Here is a 20704-nt window from a genome sequence, read left to right on the forward strand (position 1 = left end):
CAAAACCTGGGGAGAAAGGGGGTTGACTTATAGGTTACAGTCCATCCTGAAGGAAAGTTGGGGTAGGAACTCAAACAAGATCCTGGAGGCCAAAACTGAAGCAGAAAGCAGGAGGGAGCATTGGTTATTGGCTTGCTCCTGAGGGCTTGCTCAACCTGCCTTTTTAGACAGCCAAGTCACCTAATCAGGGTTAATGCTGCCCACAGTGGGCTGGGTCCTCTCACATCAATAACTAAGCAAGAAACTGTCCCCATAGACTTGCACATAGGCAGATCTGATGGAGGCACTTTCTCAATAGAGGTTCCTTTCTTTGGGTTACTCTGGTCTGTGTCACAGTGACAAAGAAAGCAACAAGCATAGCCATCAGTAGATGATGTAACTGAATTCATGGGAGTGGCAATTGAGCAAATGGTTGAGGTTTACCAACCAGGCACTTGGGATGCTAAAGCAGAAAGACCATCATTTTGAGATGGGCTTGGGCTACACAGTGGGTCGCAGACCAGCCTAGGTCATAGAGCGAGCCCTTATCTCAAAATCAAGCAAACAAAAAAAGTAGATGAGCTCTGGAGTACAAATGTTGGGAGAGAAGCATCTTTGAACTTGCTCTCTTGACAATACAGCTCATTCAGCCCCCCCACACACACACACACGCACATTTTTATTTTATTTTAAATGAGATGGAGTCTCAGACAAGGCTACCTTGGTCCTGGCTCCATAGCTAAAGATGGCCTTGAACTCTGTCTCCACCTTTAAAGTGTTGGGAGTACAAGTATGTGCCACCATGCTGCGTTTATGTGGTGCTGGGAGTGGACTCCAAAGTCTCTAGCTGTGCGAGTGCTCCACCATCTGAGCTCCATGTTCAGTTCCACCACAACCCCGCTTCCCCACATCTTAAGTGAGGCACACGCATATCCACATAGAAAAGACTCACAAGCCCAGGACAAGCAGAACAGAGACAGCATAGCCTTTATCACAATGGTGTCTCAAGAGTTAGGCCTCATGCCTGTCTCTAAATGGAAAACCAATAAACGTGGACAGAAACAGTGTGATCCAGGAGCTAGGCACTGGTGAACAATGAGCTGTCGTGGAGATTTAGGCAGCCCAGTGTGCTGTTGATTCACTTTTAAGCCAAAAAATGGGGAGGGGGGGGTCCTCCGGGTGAAAGGAAAATCCATCAACAAAAAAGTAACTAAGATGTCCAACATGTCCCAGAGCTCAGTGCTTCAGATCATAAAAACCAGGGAGCCAACTGGGTCTTTGAATAAAAAAGAACCCAAGACACCAAAGAAACCAAGCTTCTCTTCTCCCCAAAGCATCTAAACAAGCCCAGGCACGGAAGGCTCCCGTTCCATCGTTCCTTTATGTGATTGTGACATTTATCCGTGTAGACTTTAATGATTATCTGTGTGACTGGCAGTCGTAGAAACCATGGTTCTATTCATTCATTAGATGGTTTCTCAGAGGACTGAGAGGGCGGGAAGGAGAAAGGCTGAATGGGGGAGGGGGCTGAGGTGAAATTCGTCATAGAAGGCGAATGTCCCTTGCAGCTCGCCCTTTTGGAGTGGGGGCTGCGCAGGACTCATAAAGACATAAGAAGGCAAACTTTGACAGGAAAGGAATGCTTTCCCCTGAGCCTAGGGAAAACAACAACAACAACAAAAAAAAAACAAAAACAAAACAAAACAAAACAAAAAACCCTGAAGCCCACCACATATCGCCACAAAAGTTCAGCACACCACACCTGCCTTCCCCAGATGGGGCTCCCCGCGCAAACGCCTCCTCATCCTCCAACCAGGGTGTAAGCTCCTCCCTCGTTAGAACGCCGAGCTGTCCTAGCTCCAGAGCGCCTGGGCTGCCTGGCGGCGGCGGGGAGTGGGCCCAGCTCTCTGCCATTGGTCGCATGGCCCCGGAGGGAGGAGGGACAGCGCAGAGCCCAGCGCAGCCTACCGGGTGCCCACTCCCATCGCGCTCGCCGCTCGTGCGCTCTGCTCTCGCTCCGCGCCCCCGCGAGGTGCACTCCCTAGGATCGTCGTGGGGCGCACATCGTCAAGACAGGGCCGCTGCCCCACCCCAGCGCCGGAGTCCAGATCTGCACATCAGTGAGCACAAGAGTGGGGAACTAAAACGAACCGGTCACAGAGCAATAGCAGTGGGCTGGTCCCTAGAGAGGGCCTCCGGACGCCCCGCCTAGGGTGGCAGGGGGTTCCTTAGCACGGGATGCTTCATCCCGACTCTCCTGGGACTACTTGAGATTTGGCTTCTTGGTGTGGAACGCCTCCCGAATCTTTTCTTTTCTTAGCTGACCCTAGAAGCCCAGCTCTCAGGGTCTCCGGGAGACTGGGCCAGCCAACTACAGCTGGATCCACCAGGGGCCGGGCAGGCAATGTCCTTGGCCCTGGGATGACCCGCCTTGTTCCTGGGCTCAGGGCGTCAGGAAAGTCTGCCCTCCAGTCCACGCTGCTGCAAAGGTTGATTCCTCTGCGGGCAGTTTACACTTTGTAATTGTTTCTGATGCCTTTTGTGTGGGGTTTGAGGTGTGTGAGAGCACTTCTTTATTTCTAGGGTCATCTGTTCCTACCTGGGGAGTCGCCACATGCACATTGACGGCTGGCGGCTGGCGTTTCTCTGTCCTGTATTCCCTTGAGTCTTCTCGCCTGGCTGCAAATTCGGATAAGTTCTTCCCGCTGAACTCTTGGGTTCCCCAGCGGAGCTTTCTTAGCTCCCCCCAAAACCGGGTAAGCAATTCACTCTCAACCCTTCTCTTTCTCGGGATGTGAGATGCGAGATTGCCTGCAGTCCTGAGCCTCCCAGGCAAACAAACGGGAGGTGCGCGTACTATGGGCAAATGTTTGAGTTCTCATTAAGACCGAAGAATAAGCAATGCTCCCTCCTCCTGAGAGAACAGAGAGCCACATTCATTCATAGAAATGTCTTGAAGACCAGGTTTGTGGATTGTGCCTGTGTGCCTTGTGCGGTCAGGTGTCTGGTGCCGGGGGTTCCCCCAGGTTTAGTGTCAGGGACTCCAGGGACTAGGTCTGTTTCTTAATGTCCTCCCTTTTCTCTGCCGATTTGTTTTCCAGGCAAGAATGTTCTGTTGAAGCACTTCAATTCAGTGGGTCTTATCTCACAGTGCTTTGTTTAGAGGAAGGTCAAAGCTATCCTGTTGGACTTGGCTCCCAATGCAGGTACCAGAGCAGGTGAATGGACAACTGCTGGCCCTGAACTGAGGTCCACCCAGAAACCACTCCTTAGGATGTTTGTTCTAGGATACTTTTCAGTTTCTGTTCCTCCGATTCACTGTGCAGGCAACAGGAAAGAGACAAGACTGTTGAGTCTTTTCCTAAAATATTTACTTTTTTCCTGCCATCCTACTGCCCAATACACTGTCCTTAAAACTGCATTAAAATCATATTTAATTGTCCTCGTTGGCCAGCTATATCATAACTAATATTCCTTTGTGATTTAGTCTACAGACATGTCTTATATACTGGTCTGTTACTGAATATGCTTCATTTTGGCTGGAGAGACTTCTTGTCCCAGCTCCGACATACATACACACACACACACACACACACACACACACACACACACACACATTATCAAGAACAAATCGAGATGCTTGTAAGTGAAGTTGCCCGATGATGGGATTGTAACCTGAACACCTTGAAATGCTGGGCAAAGTGGAAATGGAGAAAGACCAGCCCAGTCCATTAATATTCTGGGGCCTCTAAACTCCAAGAAGTGGGTAGAGTATTCCATTTTGTGTTTTGAGTTAGAGGGGGGTGCTTATTTCTCACCTTTATTCCCTGTAAAACCAGCTCAGAGCACATTCATGACTGCCACTGAAGAAGCTTGATGTCAGGTAAGATGGGCTCTGTTCTCCTTTGCCTTGGTCAGTTCGGCTTATCAGATTTGACTGGATGTTTGTATGTCACAAGTGGATCTGATGTTGAGATAGCAACTGCGCTATTGTGCTTGGCACCAGTAGATTTGTCTGCAAGCTTTCTGAATTCCTCTTCCTGTCTTCCTCTATCTTACTTATTGAGGCAGATAAACAAAGGAGGAGGTGATTGGTCCCCATGATTAATTGTGTGTGTGAGTCACTTAGTAACCTTGAAGGTATCATTCATTCTAAGAGTGAAACATAAGCCCGTCCCAAGTAAAATCCTCTCATCTGGCCTCGGTTTCCAGCAGGATCAGTTTGGAGTTCACTTGATGGTAGTTCTAGACTTGATCTTCTCCCTGAACTTATATTTTAGCATTCCTATTTTATATAGTGATTTTTTTTACATTGAACTTATTATCAGAAAGAAATGACAAGAGCAGACCATGTTGTATTATCACATTTCTATACTAATACAAGGTGTCACAGGCCAAATTTTGTTTTCTTGTATCATTGTTCATAGTGAAAAATAAAAGAAAATAACGAAGCCGTTTGGCTAGTTTGTAGACTAAAAAATCCAACCCAGAAGCTCAAGCTGTGAATGCATGAATAGCAGGTCTCCTTTCAGACAATCTGTGGATGTGAAGGACCTAACAGGCTTAGGTGAATGAGGTTCTGAGCAAGCACATATGGCTTGTTCTTGATTTAAGTTCATGAGGTCTATCTGGCCATTCATTGGATGGCATGACGCAGAGCCAAAGTCTGCGATCCTGAGCTCTGGTTCTGATGCTGGAGATGTGACCACAGGGTGTAGCATTCTGAAGCCAGCTGTCCCTTGATATCAGAATTCCTTCTTCAGGAGTTCCCTGGGATGTGACCATGCACTTTGAATCAGGTTTATCATTTAGAACAGTTTGGCATTGAGAAGTGTGAGAGAGAAAGAGAGACTGATTCCTAGCAGCCAAGAAACCACATCAACATTAACTGCACCTCTGGTTAGAAATTGTACAACCCAGCCACAAACAGTCTGAATATAGAAGAGCTCTGAATTCTTATCAAGAATTGGACATGTCATTAACAGATCCAAGTTCTTAGCTGTTGAATTCCCCTCTATTGTCTTATGTTAAGGCAGGAAGTCAGTTCAGACTAAAGTTTGTATTGCGGGGTTCCTTGATTGATACTTATATTATTGTAGACAGTAGTGAAAACCTCTGATAAATACCAGCCTATAATAATTACTAACGGGATCACTCAAGAAGGTAACAGACTAAATTTAACTCCCAGTGGGAAACAAAGGAAGATGTGGCTATAATCACGAATTTTAAATTCAGAAAGACAGGATGATGCCCACATCAGAACACTAACTGCGACATTCACATCATGAGCTACACCCTTCCATTTCTTCCTTAACTATCCTCAATGATTAACCAGAGAAAGTCTCAAGTTTCTTAGTCACCAGTGAGGAGCAGGATTAATTCTGAGGATGTGTGTGTAGCCCTCACTCTGTATCTCAAAGCTTAATTTTATTGCTACAAATAAACTCTTTATAAAACATAGGGGAAGTTTATGCATATTCTGAGTACTTGCCATTCCGAGTAACTGTGATTTTACACAGGATCATTCATTCACTCAGTAAATATTCTTTTGCTTGTAAAAATAGAATATAGGCTGTCTCTCCAGGAAGCTTCAAGTTTTTCTTATTTCATTTTTTCATTCATGCAACTGTCTAGCAAATACCCCTCAATCGCGTGTGGGTAATGCTCTGTGATGGTCTGGGGATAGCAGAGAAGGTGAGCTATTGGTTCTTTTATCCAAGGATTCACAGTCCATCAAAGTGCACACACATGTAGATATAACTGGTATACTGAAATGTATAAATGCGGATGGAGAGAATGCAGAACATAGTTTGAGAATACAGAGCAGGGAGCCAGAAATTTGCATAGAGAAAGTAGGTGGGAATTATGAGATTAAACATAAGCACTGAAAATTTAACTGGGAAGTTTAGAGCAGTTTGGTATGCCCGGAACATCATTCTTAGATGTAATGGGGCGGGGAGCGGGGAGAATACTGCATAAGTGACCTATGACTACATAGTAAAGAATATATAATGTGGAACAAATCTGTCTTTTACAATTTTTAGTCAAGATGGTGTATAAAATGTATGCACAAGAAAGCAACATTTTCCCAGACGCTGCACGGTAGACACATAGGAACTCACAGACAATGGCCGCATGCACAAAACCTGCACAAGCTTAAGCCAGACAAAATGCTAGTGCAAAGGTGGAAAGTGGGCACAGAGTCCCACCCTAGATAAAAGTGTTTGCAGACTATAGCCACTAGGAGAGGGAAAATCAGATTTCTTCAATGGAGTGACACTGGGTATATCAGCCACGCTCCAGGGCAGGCCTCGTGGCTAGGAGCATTTAGTCAACACAAAACAAACTCTATGGTTTTTTATTTCATTTTTTTTTAAAGAGAAGGAACATGATGTTGGATGAACTGTGGGGGTAGATCTGGGAGATTGGAAATAATATAATAAAAATATACTGAATGAGATTCCCAATGAGTAATTAAGATAGGAAAATAATGTGTATGATTGTATGCACATATTGGTAATATTTTATCTTTTCCTGTATGTAGTGCATTATTAGTGACTGTTTGCTGAATAAATATAGAAAAGAATTGCTTTTCTGCACCAAACAATAGCCTTAACCCTAATTTGTATATTGGGCTGTTATTTTTTTAACTTTAATCTACTTTTAATATCATTATTGCCTCTTACTCCAGAAACCATTTGTCCCTATTAAAGATTTTTCTTGTACTCTAGCAGTTCATCACATGATGGATTATATTTCTGGCTCTATTTACTGGTAGATCATCATTCTGATTATTAATGAACAAATTCTTAGTGAGCATATTAGCCATACAATATATGTAGCTGTCATCCAGAAATTGGTTTCTTAGCAGTCATGTTTTTGGAGACCCATCATAAAATCTGATGTCATGGTAGAGTGCAATGTTGTCTTAGTCATCAAAAATGGATTATGTGGCAAGAGCAAAGCTCACAATGAGTGTTTGTCCACTGTTAGTGTCAAATGCCTACGGCCTCAACAAGGGTAAAGACAGCCGCTGTGGTTATTCCGTGACTCTTAACAGTCACTGTCACAGAGAAAAACGGTGTGGCAGCTCTTAGTCGAGTCACATGTTTCCTGTCATGACAGGTGTCACAATTTCTACATTTCTTCAGCACCAAACAGTGATATGGTGAGCACTGTAAATTCAGACAAGGTGGGAATACTACAAGAGACACAGAACGTGGGGAGAACTGGAACTTTTCCTCACCAGTGATTCGAGGTTTCGTAGGATCTCTCCCCCATTCTCAGCCTCCGGAAGAAAAGAAATACAACCTCTAAGTTCATGGGTGACTTGTAACACCTGTTTATAAAAGGAAAGAGTTAATAATAACTACCTTTAAGAGTCATAAAGACAAAGAGACACATGGGAACAGTCCTCCTGTCTCCCTGTACATCTCTCTCTCTCTCTCTCTCTCTCTCTCTCTCTCTCTCTCTCTCTCTCTCTCTCTCTCCCTCCCTCCCTCCCTCCCTCCCTCCCTCCCAGAACTACTACATCTTGCTCCCCAGCTGCTGCCTTTCCCATTGCTTTGTCTAGCCCCACTTTCTCCTAGAGACACCCAGGGTTTCCCTCCCTGTTCCCATCATGCTCTGCATTCTGCCCTTCTATACATCCCCCTGCCTCTTTCCTCTACATCACAGAATTCTTCTGCATGTTGTATCCCAGCAGGTCAGCCTACAGCACTGAAATAAGAAAGAACAAAGAACAGGTAATTATGGTTCAATGTGTCTCTGGCCAAGACCATTTCTTTCTGCAAATGAGTGAGGCAATGAGCCTATAGAAAAGAACACTCTTTATTTCCTCTCTCAACCCATATTTGCTTATATTTTAGAAGAATATATAACTATTTTGCATAGGTCACCTATACAGCAGTCTGTTTTCTACAAATAATTTTCAGTTATTTTTCAATTTTGCCTTCTTAGAGGTCGAAGTTGAAGTATGTTCTTGGGGAACTGAGCCAACGCTTGTTTTTTTACTTCCATATTGCATTGGCAGAGTCTGGTCTTGGGTTATTATCTAAAATGACAACAAGCTGCTGAGGGCTTCATTTCCTCCCACACTCTATAGATAGCCTGATGTATCATTTTGTTCAGGATTACAAGGGATATGTTGCTATTTTCTTTGTAAGCAAGACTTTTGAACTCGTGAGAGAGAGAGAGACAGAGACAGAGAGAGACAGAGACAAAGAGACAGAGAGAGAATACAGGCAAGTTCTACTACTCTGTGCTCACACAATGGATGAGCAGGACCTCAGAAGTCTATTGTGAGAACACACTTTTCTAGTGAGGAATTAGCATCCTCTCTCTATTCCCCACCTTTCTGCTTTAGGTAGCGATCCAGGCAAAAGAATATCCATCTCATTGTAGGCATGATGACATTTATAATTTACATCTCGAATCCGACTTGTCTAGTCTGCATCATTTCAGGGTACCTTTCTGCACCTTTGTATGATCGGTGGTGACTGTAAAACACACTTCTCAAATCAATATTCCCAAGTATCTAATTTACAGCTATATCTGGAGTTGACTAGATTCATTTATTAATCATTTACTAGCCCCTAGTTTCAAAGAATTCTGACCCTGGGCTGCAGAGGACATTGTAGGGTGATGTTTGTTCTCCTACCACACTGGAGAATTTGCCCAAACCTGGATGATCCAGAGATGGTTACTGGAGAGAGTTTGTGAGAAGCCTGAGTGCTTTGATTTGTAAAACTTGCTGTTTGCAGCCTGTGTGTTTTCTTTCGCTGCCTAGGTAACAATTCTATTTCTGTCAAGTTTATCTACTACTGTTACTTCCTAGGTCTCTGAACCTGAACCTTAGTAGCTATTGTGGGCTTCCCACAAGCTTCTTAAAATCCACCTGCTCTGTAGGACTATGATGTTTTCACAGTGCTACCTTTGCCTGGGCATTTAAGCTAAAGGACTTTAAATAATGTAGCTGTTTCTGAAGACAACAGATGATAGCAGGGACATACCTGGATTCTCTGATCCAGAGGGCCCATGGACATTCAATTCGGTAGATGGTAATGGCAGTGGACTCATGAGTGAGGCTCACTGGTTCCTGGTTCCCAGACAGGATTCTCTTTACTGAGGGCCGTCCTGCAATTGTTCATGGCAGGCACCTGTGCAGTAAGTAGGGGCATTGTGAGCTAATGGAAGCAGCAGAGAACTGAGCTTTTGATGATCACTGAAATCTGTGTATCTCTTTTGTGTATCTGTGTATCTCTTTTGAAGCTTCTCACACTTGGGCTGAATTTCAGCTTACTTTCTAAGCATTTTTTTTCTTGAAATCTTTCAAAAAATCATGAAAACTTACAAGAGTCCTGATAGTGAACACCCATACCTCAGATTAGAGAAACTAGCTTGTTTTTCTCTAAGGCACTGACACATTTGATCTATTATATTTCTATGCGTGAGAACATGCATTCACTCTTGTGTTGCTTGAAGATTACCTGATAATATGGCTAGCTATTTCAACATAATAGCTCCTAAGAATACTTTCTTACACTACATTTGGAACTTTACAACTGATGTAATCTAACATGTATTCTTTATTCAAATTCCTCAGTTTGAGCCATCTCATATGTTTAGTTCAGGCTGGCCTTGAACCTATAACCCTCCTGCCCAAGTCTACATAGTGTGGGGATTACAGATGTCTTCCACTATCTTGCATCTTAATGTCCTTTATAAGAATGCTTTTTTAAAATTTTTAATTTATCTAAAATCCATCAAGAATTCTGCATTACATTAAGGGTAATAAATGTTGAGATCTGGGTCTTTCTTTTTGCTCAGTATTCAGATGGAATAAATCACGTCATACGACGAAAACTGAATGCTTCCAAAAAACTTAGCTGGTGCAAGCTGGCAATTACTAAGCATTATTCTTCTTAAATGCCCATTTTTTCCACAAAAAGCTTCATCACACTTTGAGTGTCATCCATAGAGGGCTGGAAGAATGAGGGAAATCATTTGGCAAAATTGATCTGAACGTGTTATACTAAATACTTGGCTAATATCCAGATAACATGTGCAATTTATATAATATATAATCAACTAAGTTCTACTTGTAGCTGCTTTACCAGAGATGATGATTCATGAACTCAAGTAAATGTTAGAGCTAAGTTTTAAGTACATTAAGTCAAAGAATCTGTGAGCTGGGATCTCTGTTGAGAAGTGCAAGATCCACCACATTTATATACCCTGGTGGTGCTTTAATACTCTGTCTGAGGCTTCGCTTTAAGCAAAAGCAGAAATGTATTTGTAAAGATATGGAAATGAAAAGCGTCCTGGTAAACTCTTTTGTTAATGCTAAAGCTCTCTGTAGACAAGCTGTATTATCACCTGTCTTTCAATTTGTGCTTATGCATGTAATGTGATGGATCAGTTATGACTTTTAGACTGTAGGGTATTGTTATAAGCAAAACTAGAGAACTAGATATATTTGATAATTTGCATCCCTTCTCTGCGCCTCAATGATCAAGGTATTTTAAATGGACATAAATTTGGAGTCTTGGTTAGAATAAATGAACTGTTCAATAGCCATACATTCTGTATACTGGAAACACACACATACACACTCAAATAACAACAGACGTTTTATAGGACCACACACAAACAGAAAGGTATTCATTAAATATCGTACTTGGGATGTACATGGGAGAAATATAGGGAAATGGGCTGCAAGGAGATCAAGATCACAATAAGCTATGGACTAAAGAATGTGCCTGTGTGCCTGTGTGCCTGTGTGTGTGCCTGTGTGCCTGTGTGTGTGCCTGTGTGCCTGTGTGCCTGTGTGTGTGTGTGTGTGTGTGTGTGTGTGTGTGTGAAGAGCATGTCTGTGTGTGAATGAAGAGCGTGCCAGTGTGTAAGGAGGGAGCTAGTGATAGACACTAGGAAGGAAGGGTGAGCTATGGCAACCACATGCTCCCGTTCTCAGCATCCTGCAGCTGCCCTCCCTGAGGAATCTGTATAGATTTGGGGTGGATCCCATCAGCCACTGTAGAACTTATATTCTCCAAGCTCTTCCCCGTTCCCCTAGAGCAGTCTAGGGGACACAAAGGCTCTAAAGTTGAAGGATATCTAGCATTGGTATGTAAAGAATTTAAAAAGTAATTCAATCTCAGAGATTTATGACAATTACAAACTTTATGAGACCATTTTTTTCTAGATGTAGCACTGGATAAGGAAATGTTCGAAGCATAACTTCAAAGGAAAAACATATGTTGAATAGAAACTATCTTATAGTGTGGTTACCTGCACAAGAATCGCACAGGTAGGGGAGGTGATATTCAGGCCCAAGCTCTTACTGAGGAGCTATTGGGAGATGATCGCAGCTGAGAGAGGAACACTCATTCTTTTTGGAGGATGTGGCCACTGGTAGGTTTCCCATGATGCAGTGGGTGGTCTTACACTCACACGCTAATTAGTTGGAGGGGACATGTTGGTGGAGATATGGGGGAAGTGGGGAAAGATGGAGGCAAAAATCATAATATTTTATTGCATGTGTGTGTGTGTAAAATTCTCAAAGATTTATGACAATTACAAACTTTATGAGATCATTTCATAAATAAAAATTACTGTAAAATTATTTTAACTGAGAAAGGACAGAACCTCATTCCACTCCTACCATAGCATGGCTTAATGTGAATTCTTAAAAACACATTCAGACCCGGGCATTGGTGGGTTCGCCTTTAATCCCAGCACTCAGGAGGCAGAGGCAGGTGGATTTCTGAGATAGAGGCCAGCCTGGTCTACAGAGTGAGTTCCAGAACAGTTAGAGCTACACAGACAAACTCTGTCTCAAAAAAAAAAAAAAAAAAAAAACACCACACATTCAGATTTTATAAAGGTATGTAGGACTTTTTTGTATACTAATACTATGGTTTAAATAATCGTAGCAACTTTGAGGATAATTTTTTTTCTGAACACACCTCTAAAAACCTGAAATTGCTCAGAGGTGGGTGTGAGGAGAAAACAGAAGACAAACACTTCTTTAAAATGGTGGTAGCATCTTGAAAGGCAATCTTGGCTTCAACAGTCCTCTCCCAGGTTTGTTACAGCTTTGCCTGTGACCAAGTCATTACCTCCCCCTTAGCTTTTTCTGCAAATGCTCCCTTTAGCTGTGACCTTTCTTCCCACTCCCTGAAGCGACTTCCATCACTCGGCTGCTTCCTAACCAGTCCCTGTTCCATTTGACCTTGAAGACGCTGCTTTTTCTCATTTGATGTGGTCCAGGCACTGCATGTGAGGTGGGCCCACTTACAAGTGTGGGAATTTTTCTTCTTGATCTTTCCCCAAACACATGAAAGAATCATAAAAAACGCTATGCCTGAGATAACCTGGGGGGTGGGGGTGGGGAGGGCTTATTTTTTAATCTAAGCAGTTGCCTATTTAAATCGCCCATCTGTCTTATTGCAAAACTCTAGTATTTGGAAATAATTATTCTTGCCAAGGCAGTGATTTAGATAGAAAATCTTTTCATGGAACATAAATACACTAAATTTATTAAGAGTAATAGTGTCATCTTCTCCTCTAAAACATTGTTATATAAATGCAAAGGATTTATACCCAGGTAGTTTTTGAGAATGTATAAGATAGAAATTAAACAATATCCCTTTGTAACACTTTCATGTTTTTATAACATCTCTGATTCCATTCCATTTGCATATCAAAAAGTATATTTTGATATTATATCTTAAATGAATAATTAAATTTCTAAAGTAGGGTAGAATCCATTGTCTAACAAAGCATTATTGATCTTCTTATTAGCTTTTAATACTATTTTTATTCTTTTAAAGTGTGTGTCTTTATGAGTATTTGCACATGAGTACAGCCTGAGGAGGCCAGAAATGTGACATCCCCTAGAAATGGAGCTACAGACAATTGCAAGTCACATGACATGGGTGCTGGGAACCAAACTCAGATCCTCAGCAAGAGTGGTGTGTGCTCTTAACCACTGAGCCGTCTCTCCAGACGCCACATTTATTTGCTCGTCTATTCATTCATTCATTCATTCATTCATTCATTCATTTCTGAGTAAATGTCTTGACTCCTAAATTGCCTTCGGTAGATAAAGAGATTTGGTTGAAAGGGATGCACTGAAGCCAGATCGGATCCAGGGTTGCCCTAGAACTCATTTGAAAAATAAATCACTGACACAAAGCTTTCCCATTGTCATTGCAAACGTACAATGAAAAGTTTTCTGAACACTCATTTGACATGAGAAACTGGGTATTTTAATTTTCCATTGTACCCTATCCAGTAGGAACCCATGACTTCCAGTGCACTGTGCAGAATTCCCAATCTCTTCCCATAGGGTGTCTGTCCCTCTAGGTCACTGGTTCCCAACCTTCCTATGCTGTGACCCTTTAATACAGTTCCTCATGTTGTGGTGACTCCCAACTATACATTTTTGTTGCTGTTTCATAACTGTAATTTTGATACTGTTATAAATATATTGTAATGTAAATACAATATATTCATAACATTTTTGGAGACAGAGGTTTGCCAAAGAGGTTGCAACCTATAGGTTGAGAACCATTGATATAATTCAATGGCTGATAGTCCCTAGATGCAGTCTATTTCCTTAGCTGGGTTTTTTTATTAGACAGATACAATGAATCATGATGAAAGTTCATGCCGAATTTTACACACATACTGTTCTGATAAATAAGAACAACTTCAAATGGGAAAACATGTGGATCGCTGAATCAGCTTTGAGTAAGCACAGCTCATTACATCAAAGTAAACTTTACTTTAATGACTGCAAGCCTAGGTCTGTGTTTTCCACTGAATGCAAATAAGGATTTTCATTTAGAGAGAGTGGTGGGGATAAAGATGGTCAACACCCACCCCTCCCTCAATCTTATAGGACCTAAAGGCCAAGAGGCCGAGAAAGCATTTCAAGATAAGGTAATTACAAAAGGATGGAGGAATGGCTGGAAGCCACAGTCTTATAAAACACATCCTTCTTTTTTCTAATAAGCTGAAGACAGCTTTACTCAGATGGAGTAAAATCTTTTCTAGATCCTGGTTGTTCCTAATGTCCTGCAGAGAAGGATAACTGGTACATCACCTGAAACCATCAACTGTTATAGTATCAGATTTTACATCAGTGTGTGTGTGTGTGTGTGTGTGTGTGTGTGTGTGTGAGAGAGAGAGAGAGAGAGAGAGAGAGAAAGAGAGAGAGAGAGAGAGAGAGAGAGAGAGAGAGAGAGAGAGAGAGAGAGAGAGAGAGCTCTGCTCACATGAGAACCTTATCACACAGTTCTAACCTGCTAATGTCCTGGAAGGATCAGCTTTTGGTATCATACAGCAGGAGTCGGTAGGGATAAAATGTTGACATGACTTTGATGATCATAATAGCTGAGTCACTAAGGAATGAGTGCAAGGATACAAAGTAGCTTGCCCTTGTTTTCTACCACAAAACTTTAAATATCTCTTATCCACATAGAAATCCCAGTGGCAGCCTCAGAGCCCTGCATTCCTGAGCCACACTGGAAGCTGACCTGCAGGCTGAATTTCCTAAATCCCTGCGTTAGAATTCAGGGCAAAAAAGCCTCAGCTCACTACCACCTTTCCTCCACAGAGCTCCAATGTGTGGTGTGAGAGAACTCTTTTCGGAAGGGATGTAGGGATGAAGGCGCACACTACAGTTAGGTTCTTCCAAATCATCTCAGTCCCACCAGCATGGAGCTGTACTCCAGCTCTCAGGAGCTAAAACAGGGGATTTGTTCATTCAAAGCCAACCCAGGCAGTATAGTGAGACTCTATCTCAAAAAATAAAGGAAGAAGTGAATTTACAATCTTTACAACCACCTCATGGGAATAAAAAGTATCCACTGTCTAAGAGGCTGGGCGTGGTCCCAAGTAAATAAACATCTTTTCTTATATGTGCTGTCCTGCCTCCCCACCCCCATACCACTGGGCTCCTGGAGAGAGATAGACTGCTCCAACTTGCTCACTTTAGTAGCCTTTGGTATGTTTCTTCCCAAGACAAAGTTTTATTCCAAGAAACAAAGAAAGAATTGGTTGACCGTGAACCATCTTATTTTCCCCTCTCTTTGTTTTTGTTTTTATTTAAAAGTCTGTTGTTTGAGAATGACACATGGAGGGACCCATGGCTCCCGCCGCATGTGTAGCAGTGGATGGCCTTGTTGGACATCAGTGAGAGGAGAGGCCCTAGGTCCCGAGAAGGCTCGATGCCCCAGTGTAGGAGAATGTCAGGACAGGGAAGTGGGAGTGGGTGGATTAGTGAGCGGGGGAGGGGGATAAGATAGGGGGTTTTCAGAGGGAAAACTAGGAAAGGGGATAACATTTGAAATGTAAATAAAGAAAATATCTATTTTTTAAAACAACAAAAAAAAAAGAAAAAATCAGAATCTGCATGAATCTAAGTATGACCTAAGTATGACTTGAGGTGAGAGGCTGCTGTTGCTGCCCCAAGACAGGTCCAGGCTATGCATTTAAGAAGAGGTCACTTTCTTCTTTGCCTTGGCCTCATCATTGAGGAAGAGCTGAGCAGTGCTCTTCTGAAAACTCTCCTGGATTCCGTTTCCACAGTGACACCTCTCAGGACATTAAACAGGGCTGAGTTTGCTTACCGCCAGCTCTATACACTCACCACTGGATAAAGCGTTTGCCAGGGAGAAAGAGGATTCTTCAGTTAAAAAAAAAAAAAACTTCAATAGGGAAATGAGAAGTGCTGTAACCAAATTAAAAGCATCTCCAACGTTACACATACTCATTTGTGTCAGGGAAGAACAATGGATCAAATCTGGGGTGCTGTCATTTTACATTAAGAAGCAATCTGGAAATGGTGCTCAATTTGTAATACCAGAAAGACAGCTTTCAAAGCAGAAGACGTTTCACTGTAAAACTGAAGGAAGACACAGCCTTTTCTGCTTTGTTTTTCACCACTCTCCAAAGGCCACATGGGAGACTGGGTGTTTTACCCACGGCTTCCTGGTGTTTTCTCTAAGCTGTTCTGTAGACAGCCGCAGCTTCCCGGGAAGAAGGTGACCTTCAGGACAGTTACCCTGAAAGGAAAGACCTTTGTTATAACAGCATCTCTAGACAATTGCCAGCTTTGCCACTGGCATCCTGGTACCACAGTAGTGTTCCTGTGCTCCCAGCCACTGCATTAGAAAACTATACTAATTTCAGTGGCAGAAAAAGGCAGCTTGAGGAAAACCAGCCAATTCTGGCTAAACCCGTGACCGTATGTCAGACCTGTGAGATTGTCAGAGACCACAAAGCATCACTGTCTTTCTAGGCCTGATGTAAGGAACTTCCCACTTAATAATAGTTTACCTAGGAAGATCTCTCTCTCTCTCTCTCTCTCTCTCTCTCTCTCTCTCTCTCTCTCTCTCTCTCTCTCTCTCTCTCCCTCTCTCTCTCTCTCTCTCTCTCCCTCCCTCCCTCCCTTCTCTGGGTACTTCTCTCGCACTGTGTAGCTACACACTCTGAATAAACATCAGCGTCTTTGCAGCCCAGTTTTGCTGTGAAGTGGGTCATCCTTACCCTATCTGCCCTGGAAAGTGTTTGAGGCATAGAGGGTGCCAAGTCACTACTGTCTTTGCTCATTTCAGAAGAGGAATGCAGTGCAGGTTTTCCTACCAGAATGAAGAGAAGAAGCTACGAGGTGGAGCTTCACAGAAGCCTGGAGCTAGGACTTACCTTGTATCTATAGCTCTTGTCCTTGTCAAATCTGCTGGCATCTACGCATGCCCTGTTTCCTAAGCTACATGTTGGTTGCCCCCAGATATCTGGTACTTTTCTGGTACTACTCTATCAGGCGTCTATCCTAATTCTATTCTTTAATCATGACGCCTCTGAGACCCCCTTCCTGTACCCCCAGAAATGAATGGCTGTATCATGTGAGAGCTGTGAAAAGTCTGGGGTTTCCAACATCAGCGTGACACATTGGCACCCCCCTCTGCAGTTCCTTTTACCATTTTATTTTGTAAAGATTATCAGGAGCCTGGAAACACCTAATAGAATTAAAATCACCAGGCAAAACAGAGTGACGTCTATTTATTTTTGGAACTCGTAAGACATAGTTCCTAGCCCACTGTGAGGTGGTCACCAAGACTCAATGCTCTGTGTAAAACCTCTGACAGAGACAGGGACCTCCATGAGGTGTCTCCTTTCTGGGGATCACCAGTCCTGGCCACAGAAATAAGTGTGGCCATTGGGCATCTCTCTTATGTACATGTGTTTAGGGCTGAATGTTTGGAATTGGGTAGCTCAGGGTACTCATCTATGGATAAAACTCGTTCCTTTCTGTCTCAGCAGCCATGGGTCCCCTGTATCTCTTCATCTTGGGTCGTGGTCTTATGAAATATCCCCACCCACATTAGTGAGTCAGTTGGTGTTGTCACTGTGTAGCTTTCCTGTATGCAGTTTCCCTGCCATATACAGAATACAGCGCCTCAGCGGACACCCTTGTCCTCTGCCTCTTTCTCACAATCTTTCTGTTTCTGCGATGTTCCTGGACCTTCTGTTCAGGGGTTTAACTGTAGAAGTGTCAACCGTGACTATGCACCCCCTGGCCTCTTATTCTCTGAATTTTGAGCAGTTTGTGGATCTCTGTGGTAGCCTCCAACAGAAATATACTTAAGGAAATGCTGGGCCTGATTGCTTACACGCTAATGAAGCTATCATACTCCTTATGTATTAATTCACTTTAGGGATTCCAGTCCCCTTCAGACTTTCAATCAACTGCTAGGAATGTAACCACCATAATACTGAAAATTCCTTTTTTTTTTTTCTGAAAGTCACGTTTTGGGTGGATATGTAAGGAACAACGAGTAATTTGAGTCTCAGACTGAACTCTTGTGCCAGAGTAAACCCTGTATCTTCTCCACCATTTGGAGGGAAGCCAACCCCTTCTAAGCTACGTGTATACGAAAATACTCAATATAATAAGTATATGAATTACCCTTAAAGAAGAAACACATGAGAATGGCCCACGATTGCATGCTGATGAAATTTTATCAATAAATCAAAACATTAGACAAAAGGCACGTGCTAGGTCCTGTGTTGGTTGGGGGTGGGGTTGATTTTTGTGGAGGAGGGGCTTCTGGATCTGAAATCTGGGTTTCCACCTCAGAGCACCCACGTGGCGTGTCCACTAGAATCACAATGAGGCACAACAGATGTAGAGTTTTTCTTTCTCTTTTCTCTTGAGTTCCTTGGAGAAACCTGGCATGTACAATTCTGGAAAGGGGAAATCGAAGCTTGTTTTTATATCTCATTTATGCTGAAAGGACATAAATATTGTTTGTTTCTTGGGGAATTGTTTCATTCTATTCCTTCCCTGGTGGGTTTCATAATTAAGCCTCCCTGAAAGAAAAACTAAAAGTGAGATTACAGATGTGTTATTTCCTTGCACTGAGCCGTGTGTGTTATTGTTTCTGCAGTCTCCATAGACAAGTGATCCCTGCTGTTGCTGCCTTTGTTTAAAAACCAAGACGGTTTGTTGTGCTGACATCCCAGCCTGTGATTGCTGCTGCTGCTGCTGCTGCTGCTGCTGCTGCTGCTGCTGTTGCTGTTGCTGCTGTTGCTGTCATGAATGAGCAATACCAGTTTCGCCACTCTTAAGCCCCGTGTGAACCGTGGACACGGACGCAAACACGGACTGGACGCGGACCAACATTTGAGCATTTGAGCGTGCCCTGCTCACACCTCCCCTCTTCGTAGAGATGTCGGAGGCCGACTCATCATCTGGATTTGCTGGAAGTGTGGAGAATGGAACTTTCCTGGAGCTGTTTCCCACATCACTGTCCACGTCGGTGGACTCGTCCTCGGGCCACCTATCCAACGTCTACATCTATGTCTCCATATTCCTAAGCCTCCTGGCTTTCCTGCTTCTGCTGCTGATCATTGCTCTCCAGAGGCTGAAGAACATCATCTCCTCCAGCTCCTCCTACCCGGAGTATCCTAGTGACGCTGGGAGTTCTTTCACCAACCTAGAAGTGTGTAGTATCTCCTCTCAGAGGTCGACGTTTTCAAACCTCTCATCCTGAAGGAAATATTCAAAATGAGAATGGCTTTGCTTTCTCCGTACTGAAGGTATTGCTTCATGAAAGAAATGAGCATCAGGACAGACCTGTTTTCCTCCTTCGTTTTCAAATTTCTTTTCTCCTGAGTATATGCTTCATTTGTGAAGAGAGGAGCCATGCTGATGGACATGCAGGTAAACTTTGAGGCATGGGATTCCACACAAAGTTCATGGGTCACCTGGAGCCTGCTCAGCACTGCGTTGGACACCATGGACTCAGACTGCAGGGGAGACTGGGAAGAGACACTTCCACTCTGACTCTCTTACAAAAGACCCGGCACTGGAGAGGAGCAGAAACTGGAAAGCCAAGCAGAGACTGTGTAGAAGATATTTTCTGTATTTAAAAGATAAAGCAGAGACGGGGTGGGGGGCAGAGGGGGAGGGATAGGGAGAAGGAGAGGGAAAGGGGAGAGAGAAATTATATTTAACATATAACATTTCCAAAGGGAGGTTAAAATTGGCTAAATGTTTTTATTTAATTTCACCTTAGCAAATGTCACGCATGATGAGGACTGTTCCAGGGGCGTGGAAAGCTTCGGCGACACAAGGAAAGTGTGTTGTGAGGCAGTTGGCCCTGCTTTCTGCTCCTGGGTTTCCTCCTGGCTCGTGTTGCAGCCAGATTGCTCTCCGGCTATGGAATCCTTTGTGACGGTCACTGTTGCTATTACTAAGTGAAGCCCAGAAGAGGCCCAATTCATTTTAACTTCCTCACTATGGTTTCCATCCAGTAGGAATTAAATATAAAGACATAGTCGTTGAGTTGCATTTTATACAGTGATACTCCTTCACTGAGTTTGCCTTTAAAGCTTTACTGCACAATAACACATGGCCTCTAAGGTGTCAGTGTGTGCTCATGTGATTTCGAGAACCTTAGGGACAATGTCGCTAATAGTCGTGTCATCCTCCACAAACGGGATCTGTCTCTGATGACTTGTTCATGTTGGCATAATACTCTGGTTTTCTAAGCTGTGAGTTTATGCTAAAACTGCAGACATTGCAATTGGGTAGCTGCAGACACTGGGCGCTGCTATCCTGAGGCCACCCATGGGTGTCCATGAGATGAGGCACAGGTGTGAGCACAAGGCTGTGCAGGGAATTGATCAGAGCCAATGACAGCTTGTATGGATAAGAATTTAAAATCAATGTGTAAAATAAATGCTCCACAGACTGAACTCCGAGCTGGGTAACCTGAGTGCCGCCGGGCCAACATACAGGTCTTTCTTAGGCAAAGTAGCTATTCCCTGCTCACAAAGTTTGATAATCTCAAACACTGTAACTCCCACACATAAACACACCCAGCGGATGGGTTGTGCAGTCAGGACTCCCTGTGGACTGGGATGGGAGAAAGAGTTAAACATTTTCCAGGCCCTGCCTGACATCCTAGACACGCTGAGGGTTTAAACTGGTCAAGACTATCAAAGGCTGCTTCCTTCTTTTTTTCTCCACAGTCAGATCGGGACACACTTAGCTACTTACATTTCAAAAGTATCTACAGACACCATCAGACCAGTGCAGATGCTGCCCTACAACGCATAGTGAAAAATCTTGTGTCAGCTGTCATGTAACGTGTGACTTAATACATATTAAAATCTTGGACTGGAGAGGTTCTGCAGTTTGGGTGCAAAC

General features: G+C 43.3%; 1 protein-coding gene and 1 long non-coding RNA gene across 4 annotated transcripts in view; one reads left to right on the forward strand and one right to left on the reverse strand.

Annotated features, from left to right (window-relative positions):
* LOC115030593 (uncharacterized) overlaps positions 1–1848 on the reverse strand; it is a 47231-nt gene extending 45383 nt beyond the window's left edge. The window contains exon 1 of the long non-coding RNA XR_003836174.2: positions 1742–1848. This is a non-coding gene — a long non-coding RNA (uncharacterized LOC115030593). The remainder of the gene's footprint in view (positions 1–1741) is intronic.
* Sertm1 (serine rich and transmembrane domain containing 1) lies at positions 1849–19430 on the forward strand. Of its 3 annotated transcripts, none has more exons than XM_029475454.2 (3): positions 1849–2099; positions 2563–2735; positions 18438–19430. In XM_029475454.2, the coding sequence occupies exon 3, from the start codon at positions 18720–18722 to the stop codon at positions 19041–19043; it is 324 nt and encodes a 107-aa protein (XP_029331314.1). In that variant the 5' UTR covers positions 1849–2099; positions 2563–2735; positions 18438–18719; the 3' UTR covers positions 19044–19430. The 3 variants fall into 3 exon arrangements, with proteins under 3 accessions (XP_029331314.1, XP_029331313.1, XP_085691473.1); XM_029475453.2 differs by having other exon boundaries at positions 18438–18719; XM_085835347.1 differs by lacking the exons at positions 1849–2099; positions 2563–2735 and adding an exon at positions 3082–3185.
* Positions 19431–20704: the final 1274 nt, after the last annotated feature.

Source organism: Mus caroli, unplaced genomic scaffold (genome assembly GCF_978045245.1).
Source record: "Mus caroli unplaced genomic scaffold, Mus_caroli_1 scaffold_3, whole genome shotgun sequence".
Taxonomy (NCBI): Eukaryota; Metazoa; Chordata; class Mammalia; order Rodentia; family Muridae; genus Mus; species Mus caroli.

Bases quoted from the DNA above. Each gene is read 5' to 3' on its own strand.
- Sertm1 (XM_029475453.2), top strand. From the start codon at position 1,901: ATGGCCCCGGAGGGAGGAGGGACAGCGCAGAGCCCAGCGCAGCCTACC. The intron at 2,100-2,562 runs GTGAGCACAAGA...CTTTATTTCTAG, and splicing joins GAGTCCAGATCTGCACATCA to GGTCATCTGTTCCTACCTGG.